This window comes from Callospermophilus lateralis, chromosome 1 (genome assembly GCF_048772815.1).
Source record: "Callospermophilus lateralis isolate mCalLat2 chromosome 1, mCalLat2.hap1, whole genome shotgun sequence".
NCBI classification, from domain to species: domain Eukaryota; kingdom Metazoa; phylum Chordata; class Mammalia; order Rodentia; family Sciuridae; genus Callospermophilus; species Callospermophilus lateralis.
The window spans coordinates 200,118,976-200,144,384 of NC_135305.1; the positions used below are offsets into that span (position 1 = coordinate 200,118,976).

Genomic DNA, 25,409 nt, shown 5'->3' on the forward strand with positions numbered 1-25,409 from the left:
AGACCCAGGGCATAGTTGAAGTTGAATATCAAATCCAAAGCGGGCTAGAAGCAGAATTCCTTCTTTCTGTAGGGGGACCTTAGTGGGGTCTTTTTTTTTTTTTTAGACTAATGATTGGATGAAGCCCATCCACAGTATAGAGATTAATCTGCTTTATTTAAAGTATGATTTAAATGTTGATCTCATTTTACAAATACCTTCATAGTAACATTAAATTGATGCTTGGCAAAATATCTGGATATTCTGTACAGCTGAGCCAAGTTGACACATACAGTTAACTATCCTAGCAGCCATGTAGGTGTATAACTCAGCAGGTTGCCCATGTGGGCAGTTGGAACTTGTGGGGGAACCCTGAAAGTCAGCTCTGAGGCACCTTCTCCACTATCCCATCCAAAGGCTGAGGGAACAGGGATCCTGCCTCGCGGAGGGCTGCCCAGGCCCTCTGGCCTGCCGTGCATGTTGGCAGAGCCACTAGAGAAAGCCCTGGGTAAAGGGACGCAGGTGCTGGCAGCTGCAGGTTGGGCTGGACCGCGGATAAAAGGTTCAGGCCAAGAGGATATGGGTGGGGGATCGATACCGTCCGCTCTGTCTTCCTGTGTTCATTTCCACCCGGGTTTTTCTCTGAGCTCAGCCAACTTGTCTGTGGCACAATAGCTCTGTTCTACTGTTCTCTACATTGCTCCCTTTCCTGAGGCTGGCACCGTAGTTCTCTCACCTGGGAGGAAGGCTAGGCTGTGGCCACCGAGGACAGGCTGCTCAGCAGCTGCCCCCTGGGTGGGTTCCCTAGCCAGGATCCTTCCGCTTGTCTTCCAGCAAGTAGTGTACTCTCCAGCTAACTGGGGCTTGGAGTCTCACTTCATTTCAACTTACAACCCTCCACACTTTTTTTTAAACTATTGGTCAGGGGGGTTGTGATCACTAGAAAGCAGATTGGTTGGGTTCAGTAGTTCTGGATCTCTTTCTGTGTTTGGTTCTGTTTTTAGGTGAGGTCAGGTAATTAAAAAAAAAAAAAAAAAAAAAGCACCAAGAACCACCATGGTAGGACTAGTCCGAAACCAGAGATTAGAGTTCTAGATTGCTCTCTCTGGGAGATGGCTCTGGCTTGGAACAAGTCTTTTCCCCTTTTGGACCTCAGTCCCCTCATCTTAAAAGATGGAGGGTTTAAACTAGTTGGTCTCCACATTGTTGCAAAGCTTCAATGGCCTGTGAATCCACAGTCCTTGGCGTGTAACTCTTGTATTGATGCCCATGTTTCCTGTGTTCAAATGGTTTCCCATATACATCTTTTCTTCTCCTTCCCTCTTTCTCCTCAGTGCTTCGTACATGCTATGTAAGTACTACACCACTGAGCTACACTCCCTGCCCTTTTTATTTTGAGACAGTCTCATGAAGCTGCCCAGGCTGGCCTCCAACTTGCGATCCTCCTACCTCAGCTTCCCAAGGAGCTGGGGTAACTGCTTCTTTGTACCATTGCACCCAATTCATACCATTCTTCTTAACGGTAATACTATCCTGGGATGATCCATGACCTCCATCCCTCCTGCTGACCCAGCCTTGCTTTGGAAATCAGCTGTTTCTGGAACAAACAAGTTGGGGCAGGCTTGCCCTTGCTAACCAGGAATCCGCCTGCTTGGTGTGGCAAGAGCCCTGACGTGGCAGTAGCCCAGAGAAGCAATTAGATGTAGCAGAAAGCCTGCCCAGGTCACCTTCCTCTCACCCTGTTTAGACCTCCCTTGGTGGCTGGCCCCTTTGATGTTAAAAGCCAGAGCTGCCCGCTGCCTGGTTTCATGGACCTAATGGCTGGCAGACACAGAACTGCATTTTACTGGTACCCTGACCCTGGGTTCTAAGAGGTGGATGTGTAGAGATGGGCCTGGGCTGGGTCATCTGCTTTCCCACTGCTCCGCCATCTCATCCGGTTGCTTTAGGAGTGGAGCTTCCTGTTATCTTATTTAAAACCATCAATATCTTCTGAATCCACGAAACAGTTAAAAAAGAGTTACCACTTTTCTGTGCCAAAAAAGCGGTGAGAGGGGTCTGTCGATACTAAAGCCATATTTACCTAAGAAGCGTACTGTTATAATTTACTTAGACTCTGAAATGATGGAGGCAAAACATTTTGGGTTTCTCCAGCATGCCTTTGACCTTGTAACCCTCCTGTTTCCACATCCCAGTCATTCTGCCATCTACCATTAGACCTTCAGGTACAGAGGCCCACCGTGGTCCCGGTTTTGGTGGAGGGATGGGTACCTTGAAGTGCACGGTCACCATGCTTGGCTCCCTGGGAACAAGATCTGCTGCAGCCCTCCTCTGGGTTTTCAAGCATGTGGGCACCGTGAAGGCGTGTCCTTGCCTGTGTTGTCCCACCTTTACCCACAACAGCATCTGGCATATAGTCAGTGCTCAGTAAGTTGTGAGTGCTGCAGTCCAGTGGACACAGTAGCGGGACTCGGCATTCTTGATGTGGGTGCGCATCACCCAGGATAGTCACTGCACGGTGCCTCCATCATTTCAGTAGCTTCTAGTGACCGGCTGCAGATGTGCCATGATGCTTGCTTCTCTGAACACTGCCCTGGGTCTGGTACAGCTAGTGGTTGACGAGTGTGTCAGCAGCTCCCCTGGGACCTCGTGGCGGCATGAAGTTTAAATTGGGTAATCATGTCACATATATGACACTCACATATGTGAGTGTCACCGGAAAGACAGAGTGCATCCTGGTTCTGTCTAGATTCTGTGAGCATCTGGCTGCGTCTGTCCCAGCAGGTCCTGACGTGGGCCACAGTCCTCCATGCCCTGGAGGGCAAGGTGTCCTGTGAAATGTTGGTGGATTCTGTGAGGGGGAGGGGAGGGGAGGGGAGGTGGCCTGGCCCTTCTGTCTTTTCTGACATTTTGACCTCTTGTTTATTGGCAGGCCTCAATTACGTTCTGACAGCAGATGTGTCCAAGAAGGAGAAGGGCCAGCTGCCCAGGGTCTACTTTGTGTTGCTGGGAGAGACTGCCGGCCAGGTCTCGGAGAAACTACAGCTGACCCACATGGAGGAGACGTGTCGTCACTACGTGGCCCACGTGAAGGTCAGTCCCTTCTTCCTCCTCATCCTCAAATTCTGATGGCGTTAAATGTTTTTTTTTTTTTTGGAACTAGTAGAAGCTACTTTGAGTGTGTTTATGTGTTCTCCATCGTCCAAAATTCTATTTCACAAGGAGAAGGATGTTTATTTCTTCTTACTGTTTTAAGTTTCTGACAGCCCTTTTATGTGTTTGATAGTACTGGTCTCAGACTCTGAGAGGGATTATGGGGGCCAGGAGGCCAGTGATGATCCTGACTTTTGAGAGTGTTCTCATCCTCTTTCCTCTGTGAAGTTCAGTGGTCTTCCCAGAGGGCAGCCTCAGAAGCACATGCCTCCAGGCTTGCGGTTGTGCTGAATCTCACCCTACCTGATGGCTTTCTCAGTAGCCCACTATCTATTTGTTCATAGGCAGAATGAAGGCATTTTAAAACTGGTTGACCAAATTTTTCTTGCTTGATTACTTTTGTTTCTTTTAGGAGTGCATGTTTGACCTTTCCCTCCTATCTCTAAATCAACTTCCAAATGTTTTGTTCCTCTTGAAATTATTGTTAAATACACTTTGCTGCTAACACAGAATACTAAATTTGATTGAGTATAGAGTGGTCCCTTTGCCAGGTGGGACTCCTGGAAGTGCTTGATACTGCAGGTATGGTCAGCCACTAATCAATGGCAGGGCTCATGGTAGGTAGGTGGAATGCATGGGGGTTTTAGAGTCATACAGGCCTCGTGTGTATCTTGAACATTGTGCCCTCTCTGTGACTCAGTCTCTGACTCTATGAAATGGACACAGTAGTTCTTGCCTCGAAAGTGGCCACGTGAATTGAACTCTGTGTGATTAATATACACATGATGATCAATTTATATTCTGTGCAGCCTACACTTGCATAGAGTCTGACAAATAGTAGGTACTCAGTGTTATTTGATTGGACTATACAGAACTGCCAATATTCTAATATTTTTGACTTAACAAAAAGGGTAATTTCTTATAGCTTAATTTGATATTATGAGCCAGTGGATTTCTGACTGATAGTAAAAATAGCGTATAGATCAGAGATGAAGTCTCTTTCTATTATTATGTTGATGGTGCCAGATCAGGAGAATAACAGCTGCTTCTGGGGTGTGTATAGAGAAATGTCCCCACATCTAGAGCACTTAGTCTGGCCCAGAGCCTATGAGTCTGTGCCCCTGAAATGCTTCTCCCTGGGGCTGGGTTCTGTCCTCTGCCAGGACTCGTGCTGGGACCTGCCTAGACCAGCTGCCCCAGCACTTGAGGTGCCAGCCATTTATAAAGCTGCCCATGTTCCTGTTAAGTCCCTAGCCCCTGCCCCTCTTGCTCTTGGATAACATTGGCTTGTGATTGCCCGTGGGGGTGTGTGAGAGGCTGCTCAGGACAGGCTTGTGTGCAAAGGCACTGAGAGTCCATGCTGGGTGTTTTCACACTTGTTGGGGACAGGGCATCTTCTCCTGCACTTCCTTGTGCCAGGTCTATGCCATACGTGCTTTCCTTTGGGTTCTTTGTAACTTCTTGCTTTGACTGAGAAGTTATCCTTTGTGCATAGCTGTCAGGGGTCACCTTTGCAATTCAGGACCACAGAGAACCTGCATGTCTTTGTGACATGAACTCGGGGAGGTCAATAGGGAAATACAGACCTCAGCAGGGCTGCTCTGTGGCCTGTGAGGGCTCCTGGGTGAGAGCAGGGCTGCCCCAGGGTTGGTCCTGCCACTTCCTGATAATCTAGGGTTGCCACATTTGGCAAGTAAAAAATATAGGATTCCCAGTTCAACTGGAATTTCACCTGAGCAAAGAGTAATATCTTTTAGCATACACACAGACGTTCCCCCTCAGCCATGGTTTTGTTTTCTGAGGATTCAGTTATCTGAAGTCAATCAAGATCTGAAAGTATTAAATAGAAAATTCTGGACATAACCAATTCAAAAGTTTTAAATAATTGATTTTGTAGACCATTATAATGGTTGTATTTTACCATTAATTATTGGGTTTTTTTTGCGGGGCGGCGGGGAGGCACTCAGCCACTGAGCCACATCCCCACCCCTATTTATTTAGTGATAGGGTCTCACTGAGTTGCTTAGTGCCTCACTTTTGCTGAGGCTGGCTTTGAACTCATTATCTTCTGCCTCAACCTCCCTAGCTGCTGGGATTACAGGCATGTGCCACTGCGCCTGGCCATTAATTATGGTTTATTTCGTACTATGCCTAATTTGTGAATTGAGATTTATCATTGGTTCATATACAACATACATATGTACCCATATACATAAAACGGTATGTGGGGCTGGGGATGTGGCTCAAGCGGTAGCGCGCTCGCCTGGCATGCGTGAGGCCCGGGTTCGATCCTCAGCACCACATACAAACAAAGATGTTGTGTCCGCCGAAAAACTAAAAAAAATAAATATTAAAAAATTCTCTTTTCTCTCTGTCTCTCTTTTTAAAAAAAAAAAAAGGTATGTATAAGGTTCAGTCCTATCTGTGGTTCATGTATACATGGAATGTTTTGGAACATGGAAAAGTAAAGGGTTATTATATGTCCCAAATATTGCGTGGGACATACTAAAAACAACGTGTCATTGATCTGAAATTCACTTGTAACTTGGCCTCCTGGTAGCAGATTGCATTCTAGTGATCTTCCTCCATCCTGTAAGCAGGACTTCTCTGCTCAGTCAAACCCTGGCTGACCAAAGGAAAGACTTAGGTAGCCATGAGAAGAGGCTAAGAACAGAACTCCTGGGCGCAGGACCATAATGGACCTGTATGTGGTTATTTGGTTGTGATATGGAGAGCCAGGGAGCAGGCCTGTGTTAGTGGACTGGGATGATGATGATGTTGCTTGGCCATTTTCCAAAGCAAGAAGAAGGGCTGGTGGGTGTGGGTTACACCAGGAAGATACAACCCCTGTGTGGTCTGCGAGTCAACGTTGCTCTTAAGGAGTGTTCAAGGTGCTAATCCTCGACAGCCACAAAGAAAGTGTTTTGCTACCAGTCACAGTCGGGGCCACAGTGGAGGACCTGCGAGATGGCAGAGGGCACAATCTCAGGCAAATGCTGAGGAGCTAGCTAGCTGCCCACAGTGCGGCTGGCTGAGGAGGAAACGGGCAAGGCCTGTGGTTTATCGGGTTGTGGGAAAACAGCTGTGGAGGCTGTGGCTTGTGTGGGGGCTGAGGCAAGCAGAAAGAATGGGGGAAGGGGGGTGACAGCCATTGCCTCCAGAGCAGGGACCGAGGACTGGGAGCTGTGAGTCGGGGCTGAAGAGCAAAACAGCGTCTCTACTGCAGGGGGCTGGCGTTCAGCTTTATAGACCAGCCACGGAAGATAAATACACGCATTCTGGCTTATCACACGCCATATGGCCAGCAGACAGTGAGGCCGGCACTGGGGCCGAGTGTTTTGTTTAGGCTATCTTTAGGTCTTTTTTTTCTTTCCTCCCCTTTAAGCCTATTCCAATTTTTTTTTTTTTTTTTTATTCCTCAGAAATTTTCATCCCAAATATGGTGATGAGTTATCTCTTGCAGGAGCCTGCCTGGGCTAACACCTGCCTCCCAAGCCGCCCATGTCCTCCTGTGCTCCCTTCCATTCACCACCCTGGTGGGGCCTCCTGAGTTGGTGATAAGCCACATCCTCCTTTTCAAGGCCTGACTGTGGTCAGTGCTGACGTAGTTCTAGCCGCTTCCTTGACCTTTCCTCAGACACCATGCACCCCAGCTAATCTCCTCTCCTCCTCCAAATTGGTCCATCTTTGGGGATGGAATCCCTTCTACTTATCAAGAGGGCTGGAGAGCTCTGCTGTGCCCCACAGTCACAGGTGAAACCAGACAGCTACCTCCAGCCCAGAGTTATTCGCAACTTGGCCTCGGTTTACCTTTCTAGCCTCCTCATCTGCCCCCACATCACATGTGCCTGGGCTCTTGCCGTGAGCTCTTCCCATTCCTCCTAAAAGCTGCCTCTTGTGCTTCCCTGTCTTGGTTCTTGGACTCACCCTGTGGCTCTGCTCTGTAGATATCAGAGGACTGGTTCTTGGTATATCCATGTAGAAAAAACACGCATCACCTGCATGATTTTAGCTTTTTTTTGGGGGGCGGGTGTCTTAAATCTCTGCCTCCTGTCATACTTCTTATTTCATATTTTCTTTTAACCAGCTGACTTTCAGCCTTTTAGTCTCGTGAAACAAAAACTTTGACCCTACTATGACCAGAAAGTTAATTATTGCATGTCCCAAACATAAAGTAACTGTGAAAGTAAGCACACTGAAGACACCAGGGTCACTGACTTCTAGCGGGAGTTTCTCCTTTGTCAGTTTCTGCAGAAGCACCCATGCTCCCTTTGTGTTGGAAAGGGAGATTCCCAGGCCCAGGGAACATTAAAGACGCTCGCCAGAGTGTTCCATCCCAGTGGAACTTTCTCCCTGATGCACTCAGAAGAACTGATGGGGGAATCAACTGGAGACTAGCTTCTCAAATAGGAGGATCCTTCCATGGAGCCACGTCTATGGATCATCAAAAGTCATTTCATGATCCCTGCCCCCCCCAAGTCCTAACCAGGCTCTGCATTGATCAGAAATGCCTCGCCCCACCTTTCCTGCTGAAGGTTTGTCTGTTTTGAGAGGCTCAGTCAGTCCACGGGCTGGTGCCAGCCACTGGCCTAGCCCCTGGGAAGCTACCTTCATCTTCCTGTCTTGGAGCTGGTTCCATGCTGCCTGTTTCCTGCTTTGGGAATGATAGGCCCAGAATAAATACTTACAAACGGAACTTTGTTGGAGGGACCAACTGGGCCAGGTGGAGTTGGGGAGCGTGGGGAGCCTCTGATAGGGAGCAGGGCTTGCTCACCTCCCTGTGTGCTGGATGTGATGGCGTGAGAAGGTGGAGATTTCAGTGTGTGGCACGTGCTGAAGAGTGGGTACCACTGCCTCGTTGTGGCTGTGGTGTTTTCTTACGTGTATTTGTCCAGACGACAGCAGTGCTCCCACCTCCGGTCCTGCACAGTACCTCACCTCGAGGGAGTAAGTCTTGTGTGAGATCAAGAGCTTGCATGTGATGGGCAGGCAAGCAGCCCATTCAGGAGCCAAGCAACCATGGCAGCAGTTGAATTTAATGGTGGGGAAGACCAGGCAAAACTGAGTATGGGGCATTAGGTAGGTCATGCATTGCCTCCTGTGAGGATCAGGGACACCCTGATCAGGCCTTCAGGAAACCTTTGTTGAGCAGAACCACATGTCAGACGTTGTCAAAAAGGCCAACAGCAGTGACTGATGTTAAACAAAAAAACTCCAGACAAGGGAATATGCACTTTGGCTTTTTGGGAAATTGCATATGTTCATGAGATAATTCTATGTTCCTAGAGGTGTTTTCAGGGGAGTTTGACTCTTAAGTTGCTGTTGTATCTTTATTACTTTGGGAGGAAGTGGGCAGATGCCCTGGCTGGCCTAGTCAGGATGTCAAACTGGCCATGGTTTCCTGGGGCTTTGCCTGGTGTTTGAATCTGTTTCCATGTTCTCATCCCACAGAATGCCTCAGGACCCTCGCTCAGCCACGTGGCATGCCGAGTCGAGTGCAGAGTGCTGGGATCCATTGATCCCTGGGTTTCAGGGGTGCTGGAGGCTTTTTATTTTAGAAGCAGATAGCCAGGTCTTGTGCACATCTGTAACCCTCATGACTCAGGCAGGCTGAGGCAGGAGGATCACAAGTTTGAGGCCAGCTTCAGCAACTTAATAAGACCCTCAGCAACCTAATGAGTCTCAGATTAAAAAAAATATGGCTAGGGATATAGCTCAGTGATAAAGTGCTCTTGAGTTCAATACCAAAAATAAAAAATAATAATAAGCAGATAGTTAAGGGAGATTAAGTTGGAGTGAGTAAAAACTCTGAGAAAGGAAAATAGTTTCCTTCCTCATTTGGAGAATAATATGCTAAATGTCTTGGTCATCTTGATAATTCATAGACATAACTAAAGTTGCAGGGTTTGGCAAAAAAAGGGCATAGACTTAGCTACAGGAAGTCTTAAAACCTGTTTTTTTTTTTAAATTACTAGTATATGCAAGTAGTTAAAATGTTTTTTTTTTTTGTGTGTGTGTGGGGAGGGTAACCAGATATTAAACTCGGGGGCATTCAACCACTGAACCACATCCCCAGCCCTATTTTGTATTTTATTTAGAGAGAGGGTCTCCCTGAGTTGCTTAGTGCCTCACTTTTGCTGAGGCTGGCTTTGAACTTGTGATCCTCCTGCCTCTGCTTCCCAAGCTGCTGGGATTACTGGTGTGTGCCACCATGCCTGGCCTAAAAATGTTTTTAAGCTAAGAGTTATGCACAGAAAGGGTGTCTCTTGGCCCCTCAAGAGGCAGCCATGGTTCCAGTTCTTATGCGTCTACAAAGAAATTGTCAGTAAATCTAGAATGTCTGTACTTGCTTTTGTTTTCCTGAATGGCAGCATGCTGTGTACATGCTTGTGTGAACAAGCTTAATTTTTCTTTTAAGATGTCCAATGGTGGAAGGGATATACAGATTTTGGCAAATCTATGCAATGGAAGGCTAGATGCTGATTGTGGTGGTGGTTGTGTAACTGAATACATTTATTAAAGCTCACTGGAGTGTAAACCTAAAATTAGTGAATATTAGTCTATGTTAACTATTTCAGTCAACTTATTTTTTTTTAAATGCCTTGGAGATTTTTCTGTACTGATGCAATTAGAATTTACCTGTTCTTTTCACGTCTGTATGACACTCTCCTCAAGAGGCTGTCTCTTAATTTATTTATCCTGTTCAGGACACCCTTTAAATGTCATTTCTAAACTGACTTTATCTGGAGTTTATAGACTGGTACTCTCAGTTTTCTTCTCCAAAAGTGGTTCAGAGTCCTTTTACAGAAGACTCTGAAACTTGCCGTGGAAAGGGGGATAGCCCCCACTGGAGCAGAAGTCATTAGACATGAGTGAGATACCCTCTCTACTGCAGCCAGCTCCTTCTCCCCGTCTCAGACCTGTAGTGTTCTGATGGAGGATTGGTGAGGACCCCTGAGAGGGCAGCATGGAGGGACCCTAGTGGTCTCTGAGGTAGTCTTGGACATGTCCTTCCAAGGACAAGCCTCTCAGCCATGGGGTACCCAAGGAAAATGCGGGGGGAATGTTCCCGACTCTTGTGTTAGCTTTGCACCTTTGGCAGGTTCTCCTGGTCTGTTGGTAGTGGACATGGCTTGAATGTTCACTTACGGGTACAGGAAACTAGGACAGGGGAGTGGGAAATCTGGGAGGAATAGATTTGATAAGTGAGAAGCCACAGCATCATCCAGCCCAGAGGTAAAGCTGCTCATGATAGGGTCTAGTTATATGGGTGCCATTGGGAAATGAGACATCAGGGCTTTGGAGACCACACTGGAAGGTAGCTCACTGAGTGTGGTTGCTTGAGTACCTACTCTGGGAGGCCATGTCATGCAGAGCTGGAGAGCAAATGGGACCGATCAAGAATGGAGGGGTGTGGAGAAGGTTTGACATGGGATCTGATGTTGTCCTGTAAGTGCTGTTTGGCCATTGATTTCTTCTTTGGGTAGAATGAAGGGTTCTTGGTATTCTGCATTTGGACATTGCCTTGGGGGACATTATGATTAGCAAAGGAAGGCTCAGAAACTGAATCCAGGGATTTGCTTACCTCACATTCTTTTTTTGAAATAGGGCTGATATAAATAGTCATGCCATTGACATTTTAATGGTTTTATCAGAAGCTTATTTACAATTTATGTAAGATAAAGTTTATAGCCATTGCTGTAGGTGAAATTTTCTTGTGAAATTGTCCCAAGCACTGTTCTATTATTTACCGTCTTTTACAATGAGTTTATCCATCTGCTGGTGATGTCCCTTATAACACCAAAATTCTTTGAAGTCTCACATAAAAATGTGTTCTCTTACTGGTTTTATCTTTATTTAATATGTGATTGTAAAGGATTACAAAGATCCTGCCACCTCAAACTTGGAACTTATATATCTATTAAGGTGATTCTCTTAAAAGTAATCATTTTCTAGTTATTCCTTCTTTGGGTGTATGTATGGTACTAGGTATTAAACCTAGGGTGCCCTACCACTGAGCTACATACCCAGCCCTTTTCATTTTGAGACATCTTGCTAAGTTGCAAAGGCTGATCTAGAATTTGGTTTTTGGGGGGTGGGTGGGCATGGGGGGACCTGGGATTGATCTGAGGGGCACTCGAACACTGAGCCACATCCCCAACCCTATTTTGTATCTTATTTAGAGACAGGTCTTACTGAGTTGCTTAGCACCTTGCTTTTTCTGAGGCTGGCTTTGAACTTGTGGTCCTCCTGCCTCAGCCTCCCTAGCCACTGGCATTATAGGTGTGCAACACTGTGCCAAGCTTAGAATTTGTGATCCTCCTGCCTCAGCCTCCTGAGTCACTGGGATCACAAGTGTGCACCACCATACCTATCATCATTCCTATTTAAAAATTTTCTTCATGGTTTATATAGTTACTCACTTTTGTTTGGGTAAATATTTATTCTTTATGAGGAAATTTGAATTTTGTAAACAGCCATATTTCTCAGTGGTCCTGGTTAGTAGATAAGAGAGTGTGCCTGGGGAAAAGTGAGGTGTGATAATATAGAAATTAGCACTAGGAATTTATTTAGTAGTCAATCTCCCTTTGAAATGATTCATAAAGAATTTTTACAATATTCAAGGTGGGCAACGTGGCTCATGCCTGTAATCCCAACAGCTCAGGAAGCTGAGACAGGAGGATCGCAAGTTTAAGGCCAGCCTCAGCAATGTAGTGAGGCCCTATGCAACTCAGTGAGACCCTGTCTCAAAAAATAAAAAGGATCAGGGATGTGATCCAGTGTTTAATAGTCACTGGGTTCAATTCTCAATACCAAAAAAAAAAAAACAACAAAAAAACTACAATATTTAGAGTGATAGTCATGGAAGCAGCTAACACTAGCCGAGTGGTTCCTATGTGCCAGTTACTACATGTAGAATTGTTGCTGTTTTTAGCCTCATTTTATTGTTCAGGAGTCAAGATGCAGAGGAACTGAGGAATTGGTCGACTGGTTTTACAGCTGATAAGTAGTAGAGACAGGATTTGAACCTAGCAAACCTGGGTTTTTAACCACTGCTCATAGAGATAATCTAGAACTAACTAGTACTTGTGTGTCAGGTACTGTTCTAGGGTGTGATGAGTGAATAGAAGTTAAGTACCTCGCCCAAGGTTGTAAGGCTAGCGAGAGGCTTCACGTCTTTGCCATAATGAAACCTGTGAGCGTCACAGAGCACATGGCTCAGAGGTGGCAGCTTTGGTGGTTTGTGTCCTAGTGCTGCTGGTGATTAACAACTGGCTCTCGGGGAGGGGACACCTGACTTGAAACATTTTGCCCATTTCCCTGTCGTCAATATTCTCCTCATGGTGGATTTCAAGCTACCAGCATGAGTTCACTGAGTGTGTAGTTAGGAAGAGAGGTACAGTAGTCCACTCTTGTATTCCCAACAGATCTAAATAACCTCCAGAGCATAGATGCTAGAACAGTACAGTACAATAATTAGGAAGTGATGAGTTTTAAGTATTTATGATCTTTACCTTAATATAACTTATTGTAAGTACCCAGTTTGACTTTTCTGAATGGCTGTGTTTAACACTGGCTTAATGACCTTCTGGAACTTGAACAGTGGACTGTTGTAAGCCGGTGCCAGCAAGCTCCAGCACAGCGCTGAGTCTGCTGTGATAATAAGCTGGTCACATCCCTGCAGCCATGTCTAACCCACGGCCATGTCATTATCACAGTCTTTTATCTTGGTTTCCTGTGGCTTTTTAAATTGATGAATAAAAGGAAAGTAAATTTGTGAGGACAGTTTAATCACTAGACTACAGCTTTTATGTTTGTACATTTGGTGCAGAGGCACTCTTGTGTTTTGACTGAATTTATTAGCTCATGTAAGAAGTTTACATTGCAAATAACAGAAAAAGATTTTACTTAACTGTATTGAGGCTTTATTCCTCACCCTGGCCCCACACAAGCATGTGGGGATTCTGCTCAGCAGCCTCTGCATGCTGAAGAGTAGCAAGTTGCTGATCCCTGTGTTCGCTTGGAGGCGGGGAGGGGCTGGTAAAGGGCAGACATGACCTCCCTTGGGTTTGCTTGAACTCTGAGGATTTGTTATTTTCCTGAACTTGAATTTGGCCAGGTCTGCCTTGGTGCAGCATGGATATTCTCTGAGTCTTTTATTTTTTAGCCTTCTGGTCTTCCTGCTTGGTGACTTCATCAAGTAAAACTGAAGGGCTCGTCCTACCCTTTTCTTACCAATTGTTGTGACCAGACACAGCACATCAAGGTGGCCCAAATGGTGCCATGGTTCTCTCCCTTACCTTCTCCACCCCTTCCCAAGGCATCCATTCCCAAGTCATTCAGGGAATTCTCTGGCCTGCTAAGTGAGTCCCCATGTGGCTGGAGGAGCAGCAGGTCTTGGAATCGCCTTAGCTGGTCCCATAGGCTACCTTGATCAGAACTCCTCACCTTCTGCCAGACTCTGGGTTCCCAAGTAGAGCTCTTGTGTGTGACACCTTCAACTCCACATGGAAGGGCCTAAGACAACCCTAGATGAAGGTAGTAATGTTCCTGCTCAGGAAGCATACCATGGTCCAGCCTCCCATGCATCCTGGGCTGTCCCCAGGCCCTGCTGCAGAGGATGAGGGGGAGTGGCTTTCGAGGCAGAACTGATAATGGAAGTCATGTGTCTTGGAATCACCAAAGGGGAAGTGGGGGCCAGCCATGCGCCATCATGCTGTGCACCATGTCAAGATGGACATGGATAAAAGCATTGGTTGTGGGGCTGTGTCTGGATGGCAGTGTGGGGCGCGGGGGTTGCCCACAGCTCTTCTAAGGAAGGACTTGGAGCCAGCTAAGGTTTAGCTGAAGGCCCAGCACAGCTCAAACTTTCACACTTGTCCTTCCCTCACATCCCTGGTAGTCTGTCCACCTGCTCTAAGGAAAGCAAGCCTGGCCCCAGAAGCCTTAGCACATGAGATGAGAGGACCATTATATTCAGCAGTTATACCACTGGATTATTTGTCTTTTGTTTTTATAAAAATATAGATTTTACTTCTGCCTGTATGATTAAAGAGAAGATGTTAGTTTTGGTCAGTATACGAAGATGGCATCTTTTTATTTTGGAAGGGTGGTTTTAGGCCCTTGAACAAGAAAGTCATTTTCTCAGTAAGCATTTGACTGGCTGGAAGTAAAGTGAATAGGGTAAAAAGTCACAGAAACACGGGATTCCAGTTGGTTTGGAATTGGGCAGACTTTTGACAAACATCCCATGTGCATGTTCTCCCTCCTTTCCTCCCTATCTGTCTCACTCCATGTGTGTCTATATATTCACAGGTTTTATGTAAAATATTTTTATCTTTAAATAATGAGCCTTAGAAAAGAATTACTGAGCTAGCACAAAGGACGGCCATAAATGCTTCCCCGAGGTTGCCCAAATGTTAACCATCATTATCATACTTGCTTTGTCATCTATCATACTCTATTTCCTTGAAGGAAAGTTGCTGGCAAGACTCCTTTTCCTCTACATACATCAGGCATATTGCCCCAAAACAAGGACATTCTTAATCAGCATGCTTATTGAAGTCAGGAAATTTAAATATACATCATGGAACTTCTCACATTTCGCCAGTTGTCCTCACGTCCTTCTAGTGAAAGGGAACCCCAGAGCAAGTGTTGTTGTGACTTTTAGCCTGGAGCCATTACTAGGAGTTACCTGTCTATGCCCTTGACATTTTTTAATAGGACAGGTCAGTTGCATTATAGAAGGTCCTTCTGTTTGGGTTGGTTTTGATCATGAGTTGTTTAAAAATGTATGTTTTTTTAAAAAAAAATTAAGTCATTTCATTAAACAAAAAAAAGTCTTTACACAAATTATTGATACCTAAACACAATTTGGCTTGGAAAATGAAATCATATGTATATAATTGTATTCATAAGACAAGTGTGCTAAATGAAAAGCTGTACAGTGAGAAACATTAAATGGTCAAATCCAAGTACAAAGGAAGATACTCCTGAATTTCCGTGTTTCATTAAGCATCAAAACCCACCAATTTGGGCAGAAAGATGATGTGCCCTGACTTTTGTGTTTGAAGAACACCCCAGATACTGTGTTGGAATGGACTGCAGGCATGGGACAGAAGCAGGCACACTGGTTAGCTAAGAGAGCTCTGCAGGGGAGAGAGGTTGGGGGCTCTGCCTGGACTAATCACAGTGAAGGTGAGAAGTGGTCTAATTCTGGGGTGTGTGTATTTTGGTAGTGGGGATTGAACCCATGGGGCCATACCGTGGAACATGGTTCTTTTGGAACATTCACACACAAGTGCTTGTGTCGACATACATGGGACGCACATGCATTGAAGGAAACCATATTAGAGAACTTTGAGTCTTGTGTCTGATGTCTTCTCTTCTCAGTGGCATAAAAGATGGCAACATAAGAGGATGGAGACCTAATATGGAATTGCCTGTTGGTCTAGAAAGGTGCTACTTCCTGATGCTCCTGCTGCATGGAGACGTTCCTCTTCAACCCAGCATCTGCCAAGAGCACGAACTGCAGTGCTTTTCCTGCTTGGGATAGCAAGGGCTGGGCTGGGCGTGGTGGACCAGGCCAGCATGCTCTCTGGTCAACTTCCTGGTCTTGAGCAAGTTTTCTCATCTTTATTGCCAAGCTTCAGCTTCCTCAAACTGAGAAAGGGAAGACTCAAAATGATTGTAATATTGGTTTATTAGAAGGCATCTGGTAAACATCATCCCCCTTTCCCCTCACCTCTACCCCATGTATCTTTTACCCACCTGACTGCTGCATTCGGAACGAGTCAAGACTTGTGTCGTAGGTGTTTTGGAGAATTTTAAAAAAAAAAATGATTAGAAGCAGATGGTGAAAATAAAATGAAAAGTAAATGATCTCTGTGGGAAAAGAAGAGGGCAAATAGTGACACAACTCTTCTTGCTGACATCTGTATTCTCCATCTGGAACAGAGCAAGGCAGAGCCTCTCGGTTGTCTTCGTGAGCCCGTTGACACAATTCCTCAAATGGCACCATGATCGCCAAGCACCTGGGGGCCTTGTTAAATGCAGATCCTGAGACAGCATGTCTGAGGTGAATTTCTAGCAAGTTCCCTGGTGACACTGATGCTGCAGGTCCATGAAGTAGGGAACTGGGAGAAATAGGGACCTAAAGTTACAGGTGAAGGATGGGTGACATAGCCCGCTCAGCTGGCAGTTGACCCAGCTGATAGCTCCCGCTTTGTTCTCCAGTGTTCGAGTTTGGATGACACTCCGTTTTCTGAGCACTCAGTGTGTGCCAGCCACTCTGTGAGCCCTGGGGAGATGGAGACCACTGGGACCTCTCAGGAGCTGTTAGTCTTCTTGGGCAACTGGTCTGACCCCTGATTCCTGTCTGCCACCCTATTCTGCAGGGGACTGGTATGGGGGCCCTCTGGTCCCACTCAGACGATAGCTGTCTTGGCAGCTGCTTCCTGCATGGATTTGTGTGTTTGTTTCTTGTAGGATGGGGTGCTTAGGAAGTGAGCACCATCACCCTGGGCCATGTCTGGGCATGGGCCCTGAAAATACTGGTTAAATGAGCAGGTGCAAATGTTAACCTCTTCCTTACTGTCCATTTCTAAGAATTGATAGAGGTAATGGGTTGAACTTGACACCCCCGTAACCCCCACCCCTGGTAATAGATCAAACTTTTTGAACCTAGAATTAGGTATGTAAGACTCTATGAGTACACATTACATAACCATTTTGGAGTCTTCAATATGAAATCTGTTTATGGATAATCTCTGTCCTTGGGTATAAACCTAATACAGGGAAAAGACAGGCCAGAAATCATCACCCCTGGGGGTGGTGTAAGGCGGGAAGTGAGGAACTGCTTATGGAGAGCTAAGCTCAGCACGCAGAGTCCACGGAGTTGGAGTTTCCAGGCAGGTGTCCTTGCTACCTCTGGGATACCCTTTGTGATTTGGTTTGTTAGTTAGTTACAGACCCACCAGGTGGTGATGGCTCAGTTCTGAGCCTCCCCAGCTTCCTTACCCTGGAGGGAATGAGGGAGTGACTCAAACAATTTCAGGAAACGGTTCAAAGCTGTTACTTTGCCTTTAAGAAAACCAGACCACTGTGTGGAAAGGCAGCTCGCTGGCTGGGGGGCCTGGTGGCAAGTGGTAAGACCCTTGATCCAAATGAAGGGAGCTGTACCTGGGCCCCAGGGCCTCACTGCAGCATTGCTCCCTGCTAGCCAGCGTGAGGAGTTGTCCCCATGGCAGGAACTCCGGAGCAGCACTGTGCAATGTCCTTTAAACCACAGAGGGGTTACGAATTTTCCAGAAGCCACACTGGAAAAGTTAACCAGAAGAAATTAACGGCATGTGAATTAGTTCGCCGTAGCAAAGGCCTAAGACTAGGTAGCTTAACATCAGAAATGTGTTCGCTCACGGGTCTGGAGGCTGAAGCCACAGGGTCGGGTGTCGCTGGGTAGGTTTCTCCTGAGGTCCGTCTCCTTGGCTTGCTGTGTTGGCTTCTCACTGTGGCTGCATGTGGCCTTTCCTCTGTTCCACCCATACCTGATGTCTCTGTGTCCCGATTTCCTCTCTTGGTAAGGATAGCAGTCCCTTTGGATAAGGGCCCACTCTAATGGCCCCATTTCACTTAGTTGCCCTTTAAAAAGTCCTATCTCCAAATATAGCCAACATTAGAAGGCATAGGAGTTAGGACTTCAGCAGATGGATTTCGGGAGAACACATTTCAGCCCATAACACATATTACTTAGGCCAGGATAGCCAAAATATTATTTTACCCTATAGTTAATATGAAAGTATTAAGAGGTATTTACATTTTATTCTGTATTAGGGCTTTGAAATCTGGCATGTGTTTTAACCACATTTCAAATGCTCACTAAATCCTTGTGGATAAGGCTACCATATTGGACAGTTCAAGTCCAGAGCCAAACCTCCTGAGACCTCTCTTCTTGACTTGCGGTGACAAGTCACGTGAGAGTAGGGGTGCCTGGGGATGGTTGCAGAGAGCTCTGAGTGGATTCGTATAGACCTCTGAATTTCTTAAACCAACTAGTATTAAAAGTGGACCTTCCATCAGTTGAGATTGGGAGGAACATTTTGGTATCATAAAACTGGTATTCACATCAAGAGAGTTTAGGAAGCATGGTTCTGAAACTGGGGTTTCTGGAGCCCAAGTTCATGAGCATGGGGACGAGGATCTGAAAAATCTTTTCAGCACTTCAGAAAGCTTGGCAGGAGGTCACTGTCTAGTTGCTGAGAAGGTCAGCCTTGTGGCTCTCGGCCTATGTGTCTGTCATTATGGTCTGCTTGTGATGCCACGCAGATCAAGCTTTCTGCTTGACTTTTTATGACATTATAGGGGTTTTTGCTTTTGATGACTTATAGGGGTTTTTGGTGTCCTGCTTTAGAGGGATGGGGCTGAATACAAAAAAAAAAAAAAAAGTCCCTGGAGCCAGAGAGGCCCACCATTTACCAAGGGGCTCAAGTTCAAACCCTCTAGGCACTCCTTGTAGGCCCTGATAACACTATCAAGGCTTTGATGGGTGCACAGGATGATGAAGGAAATGAGCTGATTGCTGGCTGAGTGCTTCCTGTGCTGAAGTCAGACCATAAGCATTTCCTGTGTGCCACAAATAATGCTCCCCACCTGTTTGCATGCCTGGGAAATGTAGCACCAGCCGCCTCAAGCCCTCTGCCTTCTGTTTCTGGGGGTTCTTCCTGTTCTCAAAGCATTGAGCCCTGAATGGGGCACTGAGGGCCAGAGCTTCAGCTCTGCTCAACTGGCTGTGGGAAGATCCCACTGTATCTGACAGCCCAACCGGCAGTGGATGGTGTCAATGATCTGAAAGCCCTTCCTTAGGCTGAGCCAGGGTCCAGCTCTGTGTAATCATACCCGCCAGCAGCCTCAGGCATCTGTCTCCCCTCATCCGATCCCCACTTCCTGCTTCCCCCAGACTCAGCATCCTAAGTTCCTGAGAACTTTGTTATTCTGCTAGTGAATGCTTTCATACTTGTTGTTTTTATTCCCCTTTTCCTCTGTAGTTGACCTTTTAGACATTCTCCTCACCTCCCCCTGAAAAAGGTCAGGGAAAATAAAGAAGAAATTCAACTAAGAAATTCAGCTTTCTCATCAGCAACAGTGGTAGGGAAGATGCCTGGGTACATGGATATCTTCATTTCCTTCCTGCTAGCCAGGTCCCTGGAGTTGGTTGATACAATCCTATCACTTGGAACCACAGCTGGCGATTCTTCCGCCACGTTGGCAGTGACATATCGGTCTGAATTCAACAGTGATGTTTCTTCATGGGCGCTCCTGAGTGACATTTGTTCTTCCTTTATCCTCCCCCTCCCCTGGCTTGATTCTCCTCTTTCCATCAGCCTTGTTAGAGGACTGTTAACATGTGGCAGATTGTATCCTTACTTGATTGATTAATGAGCTCCAAAATTCCACAAACTTGGGTTACAACCAAGGTAATACTGGCAAGAAGCATACAAGGAATCAAAGAAGTTTGGGATGATTTTATTAATAATAAAGCCGTAAAGAGCTCCAAAAAGATTTTTAAGATGCTTGGCATCAGTGACCACCTCATTTGTTTCCATATCCCCAGCACCAAGCAGAGTAATTGACATTGACTAATTGCCCAATAAATATTCACTGAATGTTCGAAGATGCTGGGTTATGTCCAAGATGAACATATGCTCAAGATATTCTACTAAAAGTTTTACAGTGTTAGTTATTGCATTAGGTCAGCGATATATTTTTTGAGTTAAATTTTTGTGTGTGTGTGTGTGTGCATCGTCCAAGATATTCTTCAACAGTTGTAGAAATATGTTGTCATCATGAGCCGATTAATACCTGTCAGATCATGTAACCTGATGGTCAACTTGAAACACTTGGTCACCTGACAGCTCCTGCACTTTAAGGATGGCATTGGAAAGGGACAGCTGGGAACTTGCTCTGCCCCCTGAAATTGGGATTGTCATCACTGGGCTGTAGCAGTGCATTCTTTTTTACCAGCCCTTCTCAAGGGTCGTGGCACGGGCGGCACTCGGGCCACACCTGGTTTCACGCTTGCCCATTCTGGATGCACTTGCACTTGACCACTCATCCCCTTTTGTTGAGTGCTGTTGCCGTAGTGCTGCAGCAAGCATCTTTGGGCCCTGACTGTTGTTTCTGGAGGGCAAATTCCCAGCTGTAGCTTTGCTCGGTCACTGTTATGGCCATTGACATTCCCTTGGATGTTGGCTTTGGGCAATGGTGCTGTCCACTGACACCCATCCAGAATCTTGCCCCATAGCAGCAGATGCTGAGCTGGGCTGGACTGGGCTGCTCACACCTTCTCTGTCGGCGCCTGGTGTTTGGTCATTTTGCCTGGCAGCGGTAATGCACCAGCTAATCCTTTTTATGAACAGTCCTTGATGAGACCCAGGTCCGTTTTAATGACTTGACAACATAAGGAATATTACTCTGTATACCAGTGTTGTTTTTTTTTTTTTTAATAAGGATGGTGGCAAGTTTTATATCAAAAACCCAGATAAAGTTGGATGCTCAAATTTTGAAACAAATTGTATCCAACGCACTGCTTTTAACATGGGGCATATTTCTTTATGGCAGGGCCCTGCAGACCTTCAGAAGCCAGTGTACCCAAGGAGGACACGTGTTTTTATGTTTCCCTAATGTACTTGACCATGGAACACTTGAGGTTTAGGAGATACTGCTACAAGCAGATTAGTTTTCTCTAAATAAGTTGATCTAATGTCTTCATGGGTCTTTTTCTCTCTGTTTATGTAGAAACTCTAGCTTCAAATTTTAGTAATGGGGGGCTGGAGTTGTGGCTCAGTGGTAGAGCACTTGCCTAGCATGTGTGAGGCACTAAGTTCAATTCTCAGTACCACATATAAATAAATAAAAGTCCATTAAAATTTTTTTTTAGCCAGGTGTGGTGGCGTGCACCTGTAATCCCAGTGGCTTGTGAGGCTTAGGCAGGAGTATTGTGAATTCAAAGCCAGCCTGAGCAAAAGTGAGGCACTAAGCAACTCGGGGAGACCCTGTCTCTAAATAAAATACAAAAGAGGGCTGACGACATGGCTCAGTGGTTGAGTGTCCTTGAGTTCAATCCCTGATCCCTGCTGCAAAAGTTGTTTAGATATTTAAATATCACTAAGTCCTTCCATTATTAAAGATTTTTCTCTAGGTCTTTCTCATCGTTAAACCTATTTAAAGATATTACAGGGCCTAATACCAATCTCTAGGGTCTCCACTATTTATAGACTTCAATCAATCCCAATGGTGACTTAATTGTTTTGTTATATTTTTAGTGGCCGCCTACACTGTAGAAGCCTTTCTGAAAGCCCCATATCTTGTGTTAAATTTAGCAGGACTTTTAGCAAGTTTGATTGATTGCTGGTCTTAATGGAAGAAAATATGATCCTTTTTCCTCCTCCCTTGTTAAATTGTTACTGATTTATGACCTGAGGAAGTGGCCACTGGATAAGTGGGTGCCTTTTTAAAAATTGTGACATATTATCGAGACAAATATACTTACTTGCTCCTTCATTCAACAGCCACCTGTCAAATGCTTGTGTGCACAGATACCATGTGGGGCTGGTCCTGGGCTTTCCCTGATGGGCCTTGAGCCTGGCTCACCCAATAGTGTAACCGCAGCCATCCTCACCCAGACTTAATGAGGAGAAAGTGGCTAAAATAAGCCCAGAGGGATTGACAGAAATTCTGAAAGACCAACCCTAATGAGGGAAGTAGAAATGGGAGCTGGAATTCAAGGCCTAAAGGAACCTAAAGGGTTTGAGCAAAATGGGCAAGTTCTTGGGCTCTTTGGGGCCTGTCTAAGGTAATTGCTGACCTGAGGGTCCAAGGGTCTGAGGCTTTCCTGCAGAGAGTGAGGAAAGAGCTGGAATATGACTTCTGCCTCTGCACCCATCAGGCTACGACCCAAGGCACGTTTCTAACCCCAGTAAAACAAAGAACCCTAGGGCCAAGAGGTTAGCTCAGGAGCAGGGAGTCTGCCTAGGGTATAGCATCAGGCCCTGGGTTCAATCCCTCACCACCAAAAAAAGAGGAGGGGGTGGTAGTGGTGGTGGGGATAAAAGCTGCTATGGGATTGTGGTGAGCATTAATGGGGACAGTTTATCCAGATTGTCCCAGAGGGTGCTTAACTCTGCCTCACATTCTCAATGGGTCCATATACTTTCCTAGTTTCCTAGGGAATTTGACCATTACCTGGGCTTCTGGTTAAAGGTCAGGTTGATGAATGTGAATAGGGTCACGCCTCCTGTTTTGTGTAGCCTCAGGCTGGGGTGGTCTTAGGGGGCTGGCAGGCCTGCCTGAAGATAGAAAATGAGGCCTTGGAGGCCAAGGATGTAAAAGGACAATTGCCGTAGACATTATGTGGCCAACGTTGTGTGATGGGTGGTTTTTACAGGGCAGCAGTCCTAGGATCACCTGGGACTTGTTAAAATAATCACTCGCAGTGAGTACAGAGTTTCAGATGGGGAGGATAAAACAGTTCTGGAGATAGGTGGTGGAGATGGTTGTATAATAATGTAAGTCAGCATAATGCCACAGACCTGTGTACTTAGAAATGGTTAAAATGGCAAATTTTATGTTATCCCTCTCACACCCTCCCCAAGCACAGTATGGGCCCAATCCGTGGAGATGTTTTAATCTGTAGGTCTGGGTGAGATCTAAGAATCTGCATTTATTTTATTTTCAGAAAGATTTTTAGCAGACTTATTTTAACACATGTCATGTGTAATTTTTCTCTAGCCTTTGTACATTTTTTAAAAACAGTACAGGGCAATATTTATGTTCATTAGTGTTGGTCATAACTGGATATAGAACTGGCATATACTGGGTGAGGCTATGGATCCGAGTGTGAGTCCCTGTGAAACCTGAGAAAATATATTTTTTTTAAGTTTTAATTTGTTATATGAGACAATAGAATACATCACAATTCCATATAACACATATAGAGCACAATTTTTCATATCTCTGGCTGTACACAAAGTAGAGTCATATACTTCGTGTCTTCATATATGTACTTAGGGTATTGATGACCTTCGCATTCCACTGTCTTTCCTACCCCTGTATCTCCTCCCTTCCCCTCCCTCCCCTTTTCCCCTTTACCCTATCTAAAGCTCATTTAATCCTCCCATCCCCAGCTCCCCAAAGCATATTATGCTCCCCTCCAAAGCATATTATGGATCAGCATCCTTAAATCAGAAATCATTCAGCATTTGTTTTTTGGGGGGATTGGCTAATTTCACTTAGCATTATATTCTCCAGCTCCATCCATTTACCTGTAAATGCCATGATTTTATTCTCTCTTAATGCTGAATGGAATAATGCTAATATTCCATTGTGTATATATACCACATTTTCTTTATCCATTCATCTACTGAAGGGCATCTAGGTTGCTTCCACAGTTTAGCTATTATGAATTGTGCTGCTATAAACATTGATGTGGATGTGCCCCTGTAGTATGCTGTTTAAGTTTTTTGGATATGTACTGAGGAGTGGAATAGCTGGGTCAAATGGTGTTTCCATTCCCAGTTTTTTAAGGAATCTCCATACTGCTTTCCATATTGGCTGCACCAATTTGAAGTCCCACCAGCAATGTATGAGTGTGCCTTTCCCCCCACATCTTCACCAACACTTATTGTTGTTTGTATCCTTAATAGCTGGAGTGAGATGAAATCTTAGAGTAGTTTTGATTTGTATTTCTCTAATTGCTAGAGATGTTGAAGAGTTTTTCATATATTTGTTGATTGATTGTACATCATCTTCTGAGAAGTGTCTGATCAGTTCCTTGGCCCAGTGGGATTGACAGAATGGATAAACTATCCCCATTAATCCTTGGGTTGTTTTGTTGTTGTTTTTTTTGATGTTAAGATTTTTGAGTTCTTTATATATTCTAGAGATTAGTGCTCTATCTGACGTGCGTGTGGTAATAATTTGTTCCCAATTAGTAGGCTCTCTATTCACCTCACTGATTGTTTTGCTGGAAAAAGCTTTTTAGTTTGAATTCATCTAGTTTATTCTTGCGCTTTAGGAGTCTTATTAAGGAAGTTGGGGTCTAATCTGACATGATGGAGATTTGAGCCTACTTTTCCTTCTAATAGATACAGTGTCTCTGGTTTAATTCTTAGGTCCTTAATCCACTTTGAGTTTTGTGCATGGTGAGAGAAAGAGGTTTCATTTCATTTTGTTGCCTATGGATTTCCAATTTTCCAAGCACCATTTGTTGAAGAGGCTGTCTTTTCTCCAATGCATGTTTTTGGAGTCTTTGTCAAATATAAGATAACTGTGATTATGTGGGTTAGTCTCTGTGTCCTCTATTCTGTCCTATTCATCTATAGGTCTATTTTGGTGCCAATAACATGCTGTTTTTGTTACTATTGCTCTGTAGTATAGTTTAAGGTCTGGTATAGTGATGTTTAGTGATGCTTCACTCTTCTTGCTAAGGAATGCTTTAGCTATTCTGGGTCTCTTATTTTTCCAGATGAATTTCACGACTGCTTTTTTGGTTTCTATGAGGAATGTCATTGGGATTTTGATTGCAATTGCATTAAATCTGTATAGTGCTTTTGGTAGTATGGTCATTTTGACAATATTAATTCTGTCTATCCAAGAATAAGGTAGATCTTTCCATCTTCTAAGATCTTCCTTAATTTCTTTATCATTCTGTAGTTTTAATCGTAGAGGTATTTCACCTCTTCTGTTGATTCCCAGTTGTTTTTTTTTTTAAATGCTATTTTAGATGGGGTAGTTTTCCTCATTTCCCTTTCAGAGGATTTGTCACTGATATACAGAAATGCCTTTGATTTATGGGTGTTGATTTTTGTATCCTGCTACTTTGCTGAATTCATTTACTAGTTGTAGAATATTTCTGGTGGAATTTTTGGTTCTTCTGGGTATAGAATCATATCGTTGGCAAATAGTGCTAATTTGATTTCTTTTCCTGTTTGTGTCCCTTTAATTTCTTTCATCTGTATAATTGCTCTGGCCAGTGTTTCAAGAATTATGTTACATAGAAGTGGTGATAGAGGGTATCCCTGTCTTGTTCCCAGTTTTTAGAGAGAATGCTTTGAATTTTTCTCCATTTATAATGATGTTGGCCTGGGGCTTAGCATAGATAGCTTTTACAATATTGAGATATGTTCCTGTTATTTCTAGTTTCCTCTAGTGTTTTGAATATGAATGGGTGCTGTATTTTGTCAAATGCTTTTTTTTTTTGCATCTACTGAGATGATCTTATG

The 25,409-nt window shown here is 44.9% G+C and overlaps 1 protein-coding gene across 1 annotated transcript in view; it reads left to right on the forward strand.

Annotated features, from left to right (window-relative positions):
* Window positions 1-25,409, forward strand: part of Itga9 (integrin subunit alpha 9) — a 322,017-nt gene that overhangs the window by 86,321 nt on the left and 210,287 nt on the right. The window contains exon 15 of the mRNA XM_076843659.2: window positions 2,912-3,072. Coding sequence (XP_076699774.1) covers window positions 2,912-3,072 — 161 coding nt within the window. The remainder of the gene's footprint in view (window positions 1-2,911; window positions 3,073-25,409) is intronic.